A 14,836-nucleotide genomic window follows, 5' to 3' on the forward strand; every position below is an offset into this window, starting at 1 on the left:
GCATAAGAGATAGTTGGAAAAGCTCCTAAATAAGATCAAGGAAAACTATCCGAAAATCAATACCTAATAAAGACAAGATTGGAAATCAGGGTAATATCTAAGAGAGATGAAATAGAATTAGTAAAACTATCCAAAATAATAAACAAACTAAAAACCAAGACATTCCTGAAAACTATATCAAAATTGAGGAAACACTAAATAAAGGAATATGCACTAACGACAGCAAATACCTTTTTAATGATAAAATTGGAAATATTATTAACAAGAGATGAAGTGAGAAAAAATGCAGAGGATTTCAATACAGTACTCTACAATAGTGATATAAGAAATAACTTGGCCTATAAAAACACCTGAGCCTGTACCAATAGTAACAGTAGGAGAAGTAAAGAAATTAAAATGCATGAAAAGAGGCAAAGCAACAGAATATAACCTAGCAATTGATTTAATAATGGATGGATAAAATTTCATCGTAGTAATTCGCGCTGAACTACACAAAATGTATGGAAAAAATTATCATACTAATTCACGAAAAGGGAGCCACAAAAGATCTGATAAATTACTGCCCAATAATTTTACTCATTAATATATGGAATTATTACAATGATCATATTAGACCAAATGGAAAGATATTTAGACTTGAATTAGTCAAAAGAGCAGGCAGTATTTAGAAGTGAGTATTCAACAACTGGCCATATCCATGTAATTAGTAAGCTAAGAGAAATCAATAGAGTATGGCATTTAGATTATGAGAAAGCTATGGATTCTGTCAAGACTTCAGGTGTAACAAAAGCACTTCAAAGACACGGAGTAAATGAATCATGTTAAAACACTTGATGGTATCCATATGGGAATTACAGCTATCCTACAACAACATAAATATAGTGAGAAAGTTCCAATTGAGAAAGGAGTTAGACAGTGAGACCCCATCACTCCTAAATTATTCACAGCATGCCTAGAAGATTTTAAGAATTTAGATTAGGAAAATGTAGGACAATGGGGAATACCTTAACAACTTAAGATTTGCAGATGAAGTTCTTTTTAGTGAATCATGAGAGGAATTGCATAAATTAATAGAAGGGTAGAGAAAGCAGAAGTGTACGTCTAAGAATGAATATGAAAAAACTAAAGATAACGTTCATTAAAAATGCAGAGACAACAAATGAAGGTTATGGACGAGCATCTTAGCAATTGTTAATGAATATATGTACTTAAGACAAACAGTAAGTCTTTCCCGAGGACATGAGACCGAAATTAAAAGAAGGATACGCATGGGATGGAGAGTTGTTAGTAAACGAAATGAGATTATGCAAAGTAAAATTCCATAGAACTTATGCTAGTTACAACTCAAAAATCAATTGAAAAAATAATTATGGAAATAACACCAGGAGACAAAAAATGAGAAACATATTGAGAGCAACTAAAGTAGATGATATTTTACCAACATGCAAGAAAAATAAATGGACATGGGCAGGACATATAATGAGAATGATAGATAATAGACTAACAGAATGGGTATTTAGAGATTGCAAACGAGGCAGAGAAAGGAAGAGAAGATGGTGGATTCACGGGTTAAGAAAATTTTGTGGATATATATTGGCATTGAGAGACCTTCAACAGACGGGAGTGGAAGGTCATGTTTGAGGCCTTTTTCATGTAGTGGACTAGCAACGGCTGCTGATGATGATATATAGTGACGAATACAGAGGTAGATAGAGGAACTGTACAGAATCGGTGTAAAACTGTGTCATTATCGTACTGTACTAGAAGTCATACTAACATTCTGGGTTGATTTTTGCGCGTTGCACCCACTTTCCGAGGCTGCAGTACACACTGAGACATCCTGGTAATTTTTGGCCATTTCTAAAAACGTTTCCATTGAATTCACACCCTGAAATAGACCAATATTAATCAAATGGGATATACAGTATTAGATAACGTGTAGCCTAGATCAAAAGACACATTACTTAAACAAGACAAAGGAAACATTTCTATATTCACAGACCAGGGGAGACATTACTCTGGTACGTCTCGTTGGCGACTGGTTTTAAACATTCCCAAAGAGTTTTGGTAGACTATGGGAAATGTATCTTAACTTGCAGTCTCTGGGTCATGAGCTCAAGCCCACTGAATCACGATTTTTACCACGATTTTTATATTGTGTGCATCACCATAGTCTTTGCTAGCTAACGAGGGGAGTTTTTGAAAGGCCTATTGGTCTGTCCACTGAGGTATTAGCTTTAGGGAAGAAGAGACTTTAGCGCTGGTCATATTTATAGTCATTATCTAGTACATTATTGTGTCCTTTGTCTCTGCTGCTCATGCGTGAACTTCAAGCGAAGAACAACTGTAATTGTCTTTCTGCTTCTATTGTTTATTTGGTTCCTGTAGTATTCTTTCCCTTTCATCAGCTTGGGTTTGAAGCCCATTTAAGTCCCCTTCAAGTCTTCATCGTCGTCCACCACGAAAAGAAAAGGGCCTAACTAACCTGCAGCTTCTCTGGCATGTCTCCCTTGCGAGATAAGGATGTGGTTCAGGAAGAAGATGAGGAGAAGCCTTCTATTCATCATGCTGGTTATTTTCTGAAATGAGAGAATATCAAACGTCAGCAGGAGATACTGAAGAATTGACAGGTATTTTAAATTTGTCCTTTTTAATTTCCGCTCAATCTTTCGTGCGTCGTGTAACATCAATGTGATCTTTTAGTGTGCTTGTATAAGTGCAGATCTCGGTTACTGTTACAGTTCAGAAGTGGTGATTTTTTCTTATAATTTACTGAAACTATTTAATCTTTGATCCTGAAACATGTAGGCTATGCAAATCACGAAATATTGAAAATAAGAAAAAGATGATTTTATTGATGGCAGGTCTGGAAGTGAATAAATATATATATATATTTTTTTTTATATTTCATTTGTTGTATCAGAGGCTTCCTGGGGCATTTTTCAACACACATTATTGTTCATATTTTTTTTTTCTATCAATGATTTCTTAGAAACCAAGTAATTTGTCTTCTGTTCACATATTTTCTGCATTTCTCGTTTAAACAGACATTTGAGTAAGAGTAGATCTACTGGAGTATATACATCTTTATAGCTCAGCCTCAGGAAAGTATAAACATTTACACAAATCAACCATTTTAAAGAAAATACTATAAAAGATACACACCATAAATCATATATACATATATAAAATATATATGTATATATATTTATATATATATATATGTGTGTGTGTATATATATATATATATATATACATATATGTATATATATATATATATATATATATAGTGTGTGTGTGTACATATATAAAACCTTATATATATATATATATATATATATATATATATACATATATATATATATAGTGTGTACACATATAAAACCGTATATATATATATATATATATATATATATATATATATATATATATATATATATTGTGTGTGTGTACATATATAAAACCGTGTATATACTGTGTATATATATATATATATATATATATATATATATATATATATATATATATATACTGTATATATATATATGTGTGTGTGTGTGTTTGTTTGTATATGAATAATATTTTATTCTCAGTGTAAAGCTTCATTTAGTGAAGGATTTAACAGTGTTAAACAAGTGAAAGTCTAGCGACCATAGGACGGTGAGAAGCAAAATTTGTGTATGTTAAAGAAAAGTAAGAGAAACTAATTTTTAGAAAGAAAATAAACACTCCTGTAATAAGAGGAAAATCTGATGAGTGTAGTTTAGCTATGCAAAATATGTATTCCCAGCTATATGATGAAATGGAAGCAAGCGAAGAAGAAATGAACGTTAAGTTAAGAAGTTTTTTAATTGGAATCAGCACAAGAGATCAATGGAAAAGTTTTTAAACAAGATCAAAGAAAACTGGCAGAAAACCAAGAGAGATGAATAAATATAGTAGAACTATCCAAAATAATAAACAAACTAAAATCCAAGATATTCGTAAACACAATCAGACAAAAATTAACAGACATTAAAGAAAGGAAGAAGAATTAACACGATGAAAAGAAGTTTTGGAACAGACATCAAAAAAAGGAAGAAGCATCAACACGATGAAAAGAAGTTTTGGAACAGACATCAAAAAAAGGAAGAAGCATCAACACGATGAAAAGAAGTTTTGGAACAGGGTGGCAACAAATGTTTGCCTTAACGAATGAAATTGGAAATATTATCAACGAAAGAGATGGCGTGAAAGAAATTGCGGAGGATTTCTATACAATTAACATTAGTAATATAAGAAATAACTTTGCCAATAAGAAAATGAAACACCTTAGCCGCTACCAAACGTAACAGTAGGAGAAGTAAAGTATTAAAAGGCATAAAAAGAGGCAAAGAACTATGTGAAGATGGGCTAACAATTTATTTGATAATAGATGGAGGAGATTTCATAGTAGTAAAACTCACTGAAATTTACACAAAATGTCTGCAGCTTGGAAAATTTCATTATACTAGTTCATAAAAAGGGAGACATAAAAGACCTGAAAAATTATCACCCAATAAGTTTACTCAATACTATAAAAAATATTTACAAAGATCACGTTCAGCCGAATAGAAAGACAGCTAGACTTTAATCAACTAAGAGAGCAGGCAGGATTTAGAAGTGGGTATTCAACAACTGACCATATCCATGCAATTAACCAGTAAATGGCAAATTAACAATATGACAAACCACTATGTATGACATTTGCAGACTATGAGGAAGCTTTTTACTCTGTCAAAACCTCAGCAATAATGAAAGCCCTTCAATGACAAGGAATAGATTAATCTTATGTTAGAACACTTGAATATATCTATAAATGAAGTACAACAATCCTAAAACTACATAAAAAATAGTGAGAATATCCCAATTTAGGAAAGGATTTAGACTGGGAGACCCCTCTCTCCTAAATTATTCACATGTGTGCCTATAGGTTTTTAAGAATTTAGATTGGGAAACTGTAAAAATTTAGATTGGGAAACTGTAAAAATGGGTAATACATCAACAACTTAAGATTTGTTGTAGTCATAGTTATGTTTAGTGAATTGTGGGAAGAATTGCAAAATATGATATATTTCAAAAGAGACAGCAGAACTGTAGGACTGATAATGAATATGAATAAAACAAAGATCGTATGCAGAGACTCCAATTAAGGGTTATGGACGAACCGCAAGAGATTGTTAGTGAACATATGTATTTAGGATATACAGTGTTTCCCGAGGACACGAAACCGAAATAAAAAGAGGGATAATCACGGAACAGAGAACTTTTGGTAAACACAATGAGATTTTGAAAAGTAAAATATTTAATCAGATGGTCCTACCAGTGTTAACTTGTGTATAAGAAACTTCGGGCCTTACTAAAGCTTTAGAATATAAGCTATAGTCAATTCTTTTTAGCGAGGCAGATTTGCACCGACTTGCAGGCGTGCCCTTTTAGCTCGGAAACGTTTCCTGCTCGCTGATTGGTTGGACAAGATAATTCTAACTAATCAGGTAGCAGGAAACTTTTTCCGAGCTAAAGGGGCACCGCTGCGAGTCGGTGCAAATGCGCCTCATTAAAAATAAATGAGTATAGTTACAACTCGAAGATGCTATGAAAAGAATAATGATGGGAATAGCACTAAGTGGCAGAAAAAGAGCAGCATGGATACGATAGAAAACTATAGAGGATATTCTAACAGCATGTAAGAAAAAGAAATAAACAAGGGCAGGACATGTAATGAGAATGACAGATAAAAGATCGGCAGTAAAAATAATAGAATGGGTCCCTAGCAGCTGCGAATGAAGCAAGGGAAGGAAGAGAAGATGATGGATTGAGAAGCTAAGAAAATTTGCAGGTATATACTTGCATAGAAAGACCATAAACAGACGGGATTGGAAGGATATGGATATGTGTGAGGCCTTTGTCCTGCAGTGGACTAGTCACGGCTTGATGATGATGTATATATATATATATATATATATATATATATATATATATATGTATATATATATGTAATATATATATATATATATATATATATATATATATATATATATATATATATATATATATATATAACATTGCTGAGCTGAGGACTATGAAGTGTGAAGTAGATGATGAATGGAGAAGAATTGATTTAAAAGTTCAAGATAGGGACGACTGACGAAATCTAATAGAGGCCTTTTCCGTTAATATGCGTCGGAGATGATAATGATGAGGATATATACTCATATATATACTTTGTATATATATACACTACTGCTAGTTTGTGCATGCATATATGTACGTCAGTAATCCTGCACACACTTTCATTTAATGCTAGTTAGGTGCGCAACTCTGCCCCCCCCCAAAAAAAAAAAAATAAAAAATAAATAAATAAAGATAAAGACAGCACTACACACGAAAACAAAAATCATTACACACTTATATGGGTACTTGCGTGTCACAGGTACATAACTACACGTTCTGATATTAAATGTTACTGATGATAATCTATGAGACTCAGCTGATGACCTTTAGCTTTATTACAGATTGGTCCAGTCCAGATGACCAATTACCTTAAGGTGAATGTTCTTATACTGTTGACGTTTGCAGTAGATTAATTTACTTGGAATTATGTCTTACTTACTTACTTTTACTTTTAGAGGTTTATTTCTCGCCCTCCATCAAACACTAAAGGTCTGTTCAGGCGGGCCTTGGTGTATGAAAAAATAATTCCTTTCCAGTTAATATTTTGCTCTGTATCGTTATCAGTTATTTTGCTAGCATTTGTATTCAGGCTTAATAGTTTTCAGGTCACTATTATAACACTTTCTAAAAAGATAAGTCTTCAGGTTTTTCTTGAAGGCAGCCACATTTGTGCTATTCTTGACATCGAGTGGAAGGTCGTTAAAGAGTCTCGGTGCAGCATAACTGAACGTTCTTCCTCCTATTGCATGATTCACACTAATTTCGAATAGTCTATGTGGGTCATCTGCATGTCTAACTCTTACAGTGGCGCTGGTAGCTTCAGGGTAGGGGATCAAGCAATCACGAAGATATTTAGGCTTATCACCTGTAAGTGCTTTGTGAGTCAACAAGCAAATTTTAAATTCAATCCTAGCCTTAACAGGTAACCAATGTAGATCGATCAGTGCAGGAGTTATTCTCTCCCGAAATTTAATGCCTTTTATCAGTCTAGCCGCCCGGTTTTGCACATTTTGAAGCTTCCTTAGTAGTGTATTGGGCAATTTGTAGTACAGAGAATTGCAATAATCAAGCCTTGATATTACATGACTCACCACTAAAATTTTTGTACTGCCCTCTGTTAAATATTTTCTAATAAATGCTATGTTTCTCAGGTGATAGTTACACACTTTCACTGTGTTCACAATTTGGTCCTTCATTGACAAATTACAGTCTATCAGTACACCCAAATTTTTCACAACAGGCACAATCCCAACATCAGCATCACCAATTTTTATACTTTGAATTAACTGGTAATTCTTCAAAGCCACCCTTGTGCCGAAAAACATACATTCTGTTTTATCATCATTTAATTTGAGCTTTTTCCTCTGCATCCATGTTTTTATTTCAGTCATTATCTCATCAATTTTCTTCCCTGTATCTTGTGTTGTTGAAATTGAGAGGTAAAACTGAGTATCATCTGCATATAGTTTAAAACCCACTTTTTGTTTTTTCAAGATACTTCATCATCCTTCCTCCCCTTATTGCTTCTGCTACTGGTGGTACGAAAGGCTCGTAAATAGAAAATCAGCGTATTCTACTGTGCTAATTAGCAGTCCTGCTTTTTCACTGTTGTGAGGTGCCAAGAAAATAGAATGGTAGCCCCTTCCGGACTCCGTGTTGTGTTAAAGCTAGTAAGTATCCCTTGCCCACAAAAATATTATTATTATTATTATTATTATTATTATTATTAATATTATCATCATCATTATTATTACTACTTGCCAAGCTACAACCCTAGTTAGAAAAGCAGGATACTATAAGCCAAGGGCTCCAACACGGAAAATAGCCCAGTGAGGAAAGAAAAAAAGGAAACAAGAGAAGTAATTACTAATTAAAATGAAATATTTTAAAAACAGTAACAACATTAAAACAAATATTTCCTATATAAACTATAAAAACTTTAACAAAATAAGAGGAAGATAAATAAGATAGAATAGTGTTCCCGAATGTGCCTTCAAGGAAGAGAAAGATTCAAATTGCAATTCTTGGTTTTTTTTTTTAATGAGGTCGAATACAGTGCAGAAGGGAAAAAAATTATGATAGATGATCTCTTATTGTTGAGTAAACTAGACGTTTTAACATTTAGTGAGGCAAAGGTGAAGGTCAGTGATTGCATGAATTAGCAGAAAAAGAAGAGATTGTTTGTGATAGCAGAAAGCTGTAGAGATGTACAAATAAATGGTCAGAGAATAAATGTGGCAGGTATCGTTATGTTTATATTCTAGAATTGTATTTTTTTGGGAAGGGGTTTAATACTAATATTATATAATATAATATATATATATATATATATATATATATATATATATATATATATATATATGTGTGTGTGTGTGTGTGTGTATGTTTATATATATTATATATATGTATATGTATGTGTATATATGTGTTTATATATTATATATGTATATATATATATTTATATATATATATGTATAATATATATATATATATATATATATATATATATATATATATTTATTTACATATATATATATGTTTATTTATTTACATATATATATATATATATATATATATATTTACATATATATATTTGCATATATATTATATATATTTACACACGTATATAAATACATATATATATATATATATATATATATTTACATATATATATTTGCATATATATTATATATATTTACACACACATAAATAAATATATATATATATATATATATATATATATATATATATATATATATATATATATATATATATATATATATGCAGTATTTTTTAATCTGAGCTTTTGTCTATTTTCTGTTGAACTGTTTAGATTTCTAAAAGACTTTTTATCGTTTCCCTTTAATTGTTTTATGAAAAATAATTAACAAGTCATAATTTAGAAAATTGATTTTGATGTTTTTCTAGATATATCAGATTTTAGTAATTTTCAATCCCATTTTGGGTCTACGGTCATCTCTTTATTTTGGGGTTGGATCAAACTCCTTTCAGTTGAGGGTTTTGTCATGATCTATAGTAGGTCTGTGCCTTTCTTATACCTGCTGTAATTGAACCCTTCCTCATATTGATTTGATTGTAAATTTCAATTGCACTAATACTCTGATTCCAATATCATTTAATTTGATGTCAGTGCAATTTTGATGATTGTTGTTCGTTCTTATATATCAGCTCTTCACATACATTTCATAATAATTGTTTTGAGAATCTTTATATTTAAATTCCTGTATTAAAAATTTACATCTTCCCAGAATGTGATCACGTGTTTAAGGTTGCAGTCCTTTATTTCAATAGCTTCACTTTTTGGGTAATCATATTCCTTATTTTGTCCATAAATGAAAAAGGTGATTCTCCTCCCCTCCCACCTATATCCCATGTTAGTTCAATACATGCTAAATCTAGTAATGTCGTTACAAGGACACTGCTTTATCTAAGAGTTTTTTATGCATTTCTTACATTTTTCGATTGATATTTCAATAGTTCATATCTGCACCGTCTTCATCTCTTACGCAAAGGAAGTCATTTTACCGAAAGTTATTTTGTATCAGTGGTCTAATGACGTTGATGTTAGGAAAGTTATCATTCCAGATTTCAAAAGTTCAGTTATTACTGAATACATTGTTACTTCAATGGAATTATTTGCATACAAAAACTTTAAGGATTGTCATGGCAGATATTACTGTTCCCTTCAAGGCTTCCGAAAGAGAGAATGGGGTTGCTGCTCGGGGGTCCATACCAATCTTTTATAAACTCTTCCGTATTCAAATTTATTGCTAGAAATTAGTTGCAATGCTGCAAGAGCCTGAGACTGACCACAGTGGCTCGTAATCTACAAGAATAACATTCCTTTTGTTAGTCATGTTAGATTTTCATGTAAAACTCAAATTAAATGGAAAATGGAGCTGACACTGAAAAAAAATCTTCAATTCCCATTTTATAGAGTCCTATGTTTATTGAGTTTTGAACCACCAGACTATCTCTCTTAAGTATAACTGAAAATTATTGTTGAAGTGCAAGTGGAAAAAATTAGAATCTCGCCTTAATACTATAGCAGGAAGAAGCTTAGTGTCCTTAAAAAACACTTAAGCTTTGGTGGTTGACATATTCCAAATGATCCCCTTGGGAAATCTTTTAATTTCCATAATCTCGCTAAACGAAGAACTGATAAAACCAGAAGTTCTTGCCTTTAACTTAATCTCACTAAATGAAGAACTGATAAAACCAGGAGAAGGTCTTGCCTTTAACTCAATCTCACTAAACGAAGAACTGATAAAACCAGAAGTTCTTGTCTTTAACTTGATCTCACTAAACGAAGATCTGATAAAACCAGAAGTTCTTGCCTTTAACTAAATCTCGCTAAAATAAGAACTGATAAAACCTGGAGAAGTTCCTGTCTTTAACTTAATCTCACTAAACGAGGAACTGATAAAACCTGGAGAAGTTCTTGCCTTTAACGCAGTCTCACTAAACGAAGAACTGATAAAACCTGGAGAAGGTCTTGCCTTTAACTCAATCTCACTAAACGAAGAACTGATAAAACCTGGAGAAGTTCTTGCCTTTAACGCAGTCTCACTAAACGAAGAACTGATAAAACCTGGAGAAGGTCTTGCCTTTAACTCAATCTCACTAAACGAAGAACTGATAAAACCTGGAGAAGTTCTTGCCTTTAACGCAGTCTCACTAAACGAAGAACTGATAAAACCTGGAGAAGGTCTTGCCTTTAACTCAATCTCACTAAACGAAGAACTGATAAAACCTGGAGAAGTTCTTGCCTTTAACGCAGTCTCACTAAACGAAGAACTGATAAAACCTGGAGAAGGTCTTGCCTTTAACTCAATCTCACTAAACGAAGAACTGATAAAACCTGGAGAAGTTCTTGCCTTTAACGCAGTCTCACTAAACGAAGAACTGATAAAACCTGGAGAAGGTCTTGCCTTTAACTCAATCTCACTAAACGAAGAACTGATAAAACCAGGAGAAGTTCTTGCCTTTAACTCGATCTCGCTAAACGAAGATCTGATAAAACCAGGAGAAGTTCTTGCCTTTAACTAAATCTCGCTAAAATAAGAACTGATAAAACCTGGAGAAGTTCCTGTCTTTAACTTAATCTCACTAAACGAGGAACTGATAAAACCTGGAGAAGTTCTTGCCTTTAACGCAGTCTCACTAAACGAAGAACTGATAAAACCTGGAGAAGGTCTTGCCTTTAACTCAATCTCACTAAACGAAGAACTGATAAAACCTGGAGAAGTTCTTGCCTTTAATGCAGTCTCACTAAACGAAGAACTGATAAAACCTGGAGAAGGTCTTGCCTTTAACTCAATCTCACTAAACGAAGAACTGATAAAACCTGGAGAAGTTCTTGCCTTTAACGCAGTCTCACTAAACGAAGAACTGATAAAACCTGGAGAAGGTCTTGCCTTTAACTCAATCTCACTAAACGAAGAACTGATAAAACCTGGAGAAGTTCTTGCCTTTAACGCAGTCTCACTAAACGAAGAACTGATAAAACCTGGAGAAGGTCTTGCCTTTAACTCAATCTCACTAAACGAAGAACTGATAAAACCTGGAGAAGTTCTTGCCTTTAACGCAGTCTCACTAAACGAAGAACTGATAAAACCTGGAGAAGGTCTTGCCTTTAACTCAATCTCACTAAACGAAGAACTGATAAAACCAGGAGAAGTTCTTGCCTTTAACTCGATCTCGCTAAACGAAGATCTGATAAAACCAGGAGAAGTTCTTGCCTTTAACTAAATCTCGCTAAAATAAGAACTGATAAAACCTGGAGAAATACTTACCTTTTACTCCCAGTTGAGCAGAGATGACACTAGCTAAGTTCAGCTAACCGGACTGTTACAACTCCAATATCATCGGAAGCCGTTATCTTCTTCACTGGACAGACACCGTCAATAAAACTATATACAATACATTGGTACACCAAGGACCTTTGGTAATTAACCAGTACTCAGAATACAGAAGTGGGCTTAGGGAAACATCTGTGCGGGGTGATAATGATTTATTACCATAAGTAAATCACTCTTAGTCACTGGAATAATGTTCTTTTTGTACAAATAAGAACCGTTAACCGTTGTCGTGATAGAAGCATTTAAGTGAAAATTATATTTTCCTTTTAATATTCTAATAATTCTAATATAATCTTATTCTATGGTCATTGTTCGTGTTTTGTATCGTGTTTAGTATCTCAATTAGTTCCACGCCTACTCATCATAACACGGATATATGACATTTAAATTTGATCTTTAACCTTTCTAACACTTGTGAACAATGGCTCACCTGCCTTTTAACGTTATGCTTAGGGCAATAATATTGATTCTGCTAAATATACTGTTGTCTACCCAAAATTTAGTTTAGAAAATTTCTATATTTGTTCAGGAGAAAATGCTTTTGGAATTCTCAGTGAATAATCCATGTAGTACTGAATCCAGGATGCTCAATCCAGTGTTCAAAAAGACTGATACCAACGAATAGTTTATCATTACTAGCTGCAACCTAACTTGGCCAGGGCACCAGCCACCCATTGAGATACTACTGCTAGAGAGTTATGGGGTCTTTGACTGGCCAGACAGTACTACATTGGATCCTTCTCTCTGGTTACGGTTTATTTTCCCTTTGCCTACACATACACCGAATAGTCTGGCCTATTCTTTACATATTCTCCTCTGTCCCCATACACCTGACAACTCTGAGATTACCAAACAGTTCTTCTCTCATAGGGTTAACTACTGCACTGTAATTGTTCAGTGGCTACTTTCCTTTTGGTAAGGGTAGAAGAGACTCTTTAGCTATGGTAAGCAGCTCTTCTAGGAGAAGGCCACTGCAAAATTAAACCATTGTTCTCTAGTCTGGGGGAGTGGCATAGCCTCTGTACTATGGCCTTCCACTGTCTTGGGTTAGAGTTCTCTTGCTTGAGGGTACACTCGTGCACACTATCTAATTTCTCTTTCTCCTGTTTTGCTAAGGTTTACATAGTTTATTTAGGTTATATTTATTTTAATATTATTGTTCTTGAAATATTCTATTTTTCCTTGTTTCCTTTCATCACTGAGCTATTTTCCCAGTTGGAGCCTCAGGGCTTATAGCATCCTGCTTTTCCAACTTGGGTTGTAACCTAGCAAATAATAATAATAATAATAATAATAATAATATACTGCTCTTACTGTATGTACATATTGCAGTTATTATTCATTGAGCTGCTTCCCTTGTTGGACATCCTATTGGTCTTTATGACTGATTTTGGTTAGTCCTTCGAGCCTCCTGCAAATAGATAATTATATGCTTTGTCTTTTCCTCAAATAACCGCCATAACTCACTGCTAAGTTATCTTCATTTGTTCTTTTAGAATTACTCTTCAATTATAGCATGTTAAGTTTAGTCTTCACCATTATGATACCCTCTCTTAATTTTTTTTTTCTTTTATTATGAAAATACAATTACATTTTCTTAACATACATTTTTTTCCTTTTATAAAGAAATATTTCCTTAACAAATTATATTTTACATTTTTGTATATACATTATAACATCTAATGTATGATAAAATTACATTTTTATGTTATTATTTTTCTAAATATGTTTTTAAGTTAGAAACATACTGATTTGTGAAAATATTTTTAACATGATTCTTATATCCAATAATATTGACATTAAATGTATTTAACAGTTTAATCTTTATACTTATACTGTTAAATACATTTAATGTCAATATTATTTTCCCCTCTCTTAATTTAAGGTAAATCCCTCTAGGTTATAATACATTGTCCATGTCTGATGAATCTGAATTCGTCATCTCCTTCTGTTTTATAGCTACATTCCTTCTTGTTTCTTTGACTATATTTTACTGTATTTCCTTCTCAAGTTTGTCTTTTGAATATGTTTTTTACTTCTTCCACCTTTATGTAATACCTTATATACTTTTCTATCAAATTTTTACCCCAGCAGTTCCTATAATGTTCTCTTATTTGATCATTTACAGTCTCTTGCTCTAATCTTTTTCCTTCTATTGTAACACTATTGTTTTATAGCATAATATTTTTATATCCAATCCCTCTTCTATTAGTCCTATCCCTGTTTCTGCTATTAGTCCCCAATAGTGTTCCAAGTTTGTTTTCTTTAGCATTCCCATCATTATTTTGAATACTATACTTTCCAGTTCTTTTGTTTCTATCTCTCTATTCTTATTTATGTTTCTACTGTGGGCAAAATGGTTTGGATTACTATAGTTTTATGTTATAATTTGTATTTATAGTCAGTAACCCCTACCTCCCCATGACACGTTTCCATCTTTCACGCTTCATGAAATTCACTTTTTCCTTTTTTTCTTTTAATACATAAATCTGATACACACAAGAATATCTCAGAGCTTTGAAAATAATACCTACCTACAAGGCGTTGATAGATGTGAATACTGAATATCTAAAAGTTTCTTTACGTACACTAAAAAAAAAAAACTGGGTAATTAATTTACATTTAACGAGAACTATTCTAAACCCAACCTCTTACTTCGGCTCTTAATCAGGGGATGCGAGCAAGTCACTGAGTTAATTATTGGTAATCAAAATAATACACATTTTACTCAATTTATGATGGTTTCATTGTACCATTTTCCC

General features: G+C 32.7%; 2 protein-coding genes across 2 annotated transcripts in view; one reads left to right on the top strand and one right to left on the bottom strand.

Annotated features, from left to right (window-relative positions):
- The window catches only part of LOC137648244 (mucin-2-like), a 33,586-nt gene extending 21,494 nt beyond the window's left edge, over positions 1–12,092 (bottom strand). Inside the window, exons 1-3 of the mRNA XM_068381167.1 lie at positions 12,009–12,092; positions 2,486–2,579; positions 1,778–1,888 (exon numbers count right to left, since the gene is read on the bottom strand). Of these exons, the coding sequence (XP_068237268.1) occupies positions 1,778–1,888; positions 2,486–2,567 (193 nt within the window). The 5' untranslated portion in view covers positions 2,568–2,579; positions 12,009–12,092. The remainder of the gene's footprint in view (positions 1–1,777; positions 1,889–2,485; positions 2,580–12,008) is intronic.
- Positions 1–14,836, top strand: part of LOC137648733 (uncharacterized) — a 332,677-nt gene that overhangs the window by 119,372 nt on the left and 198,469 nt on the right. The window lies entirely within an intron of this gene.

The sequence above is a fragment of the Palaemon carinicauda genome, chromosome 10 (genome assembly GCF_036898095.1).
Source record: "Palaemon carinicauda isolate YSFRI2023 chromosome 10, ASM3689809v2, whole genome shotgun sequence".
In the NCBI taxonomy this organism is placed as follows: domain Eukaryota; kingdom Metazoa; phylum Arthropoda; class Malacostraca; order Decapoda; family Palaemonidae; genus Palaemon; species Palaemon carinicauda.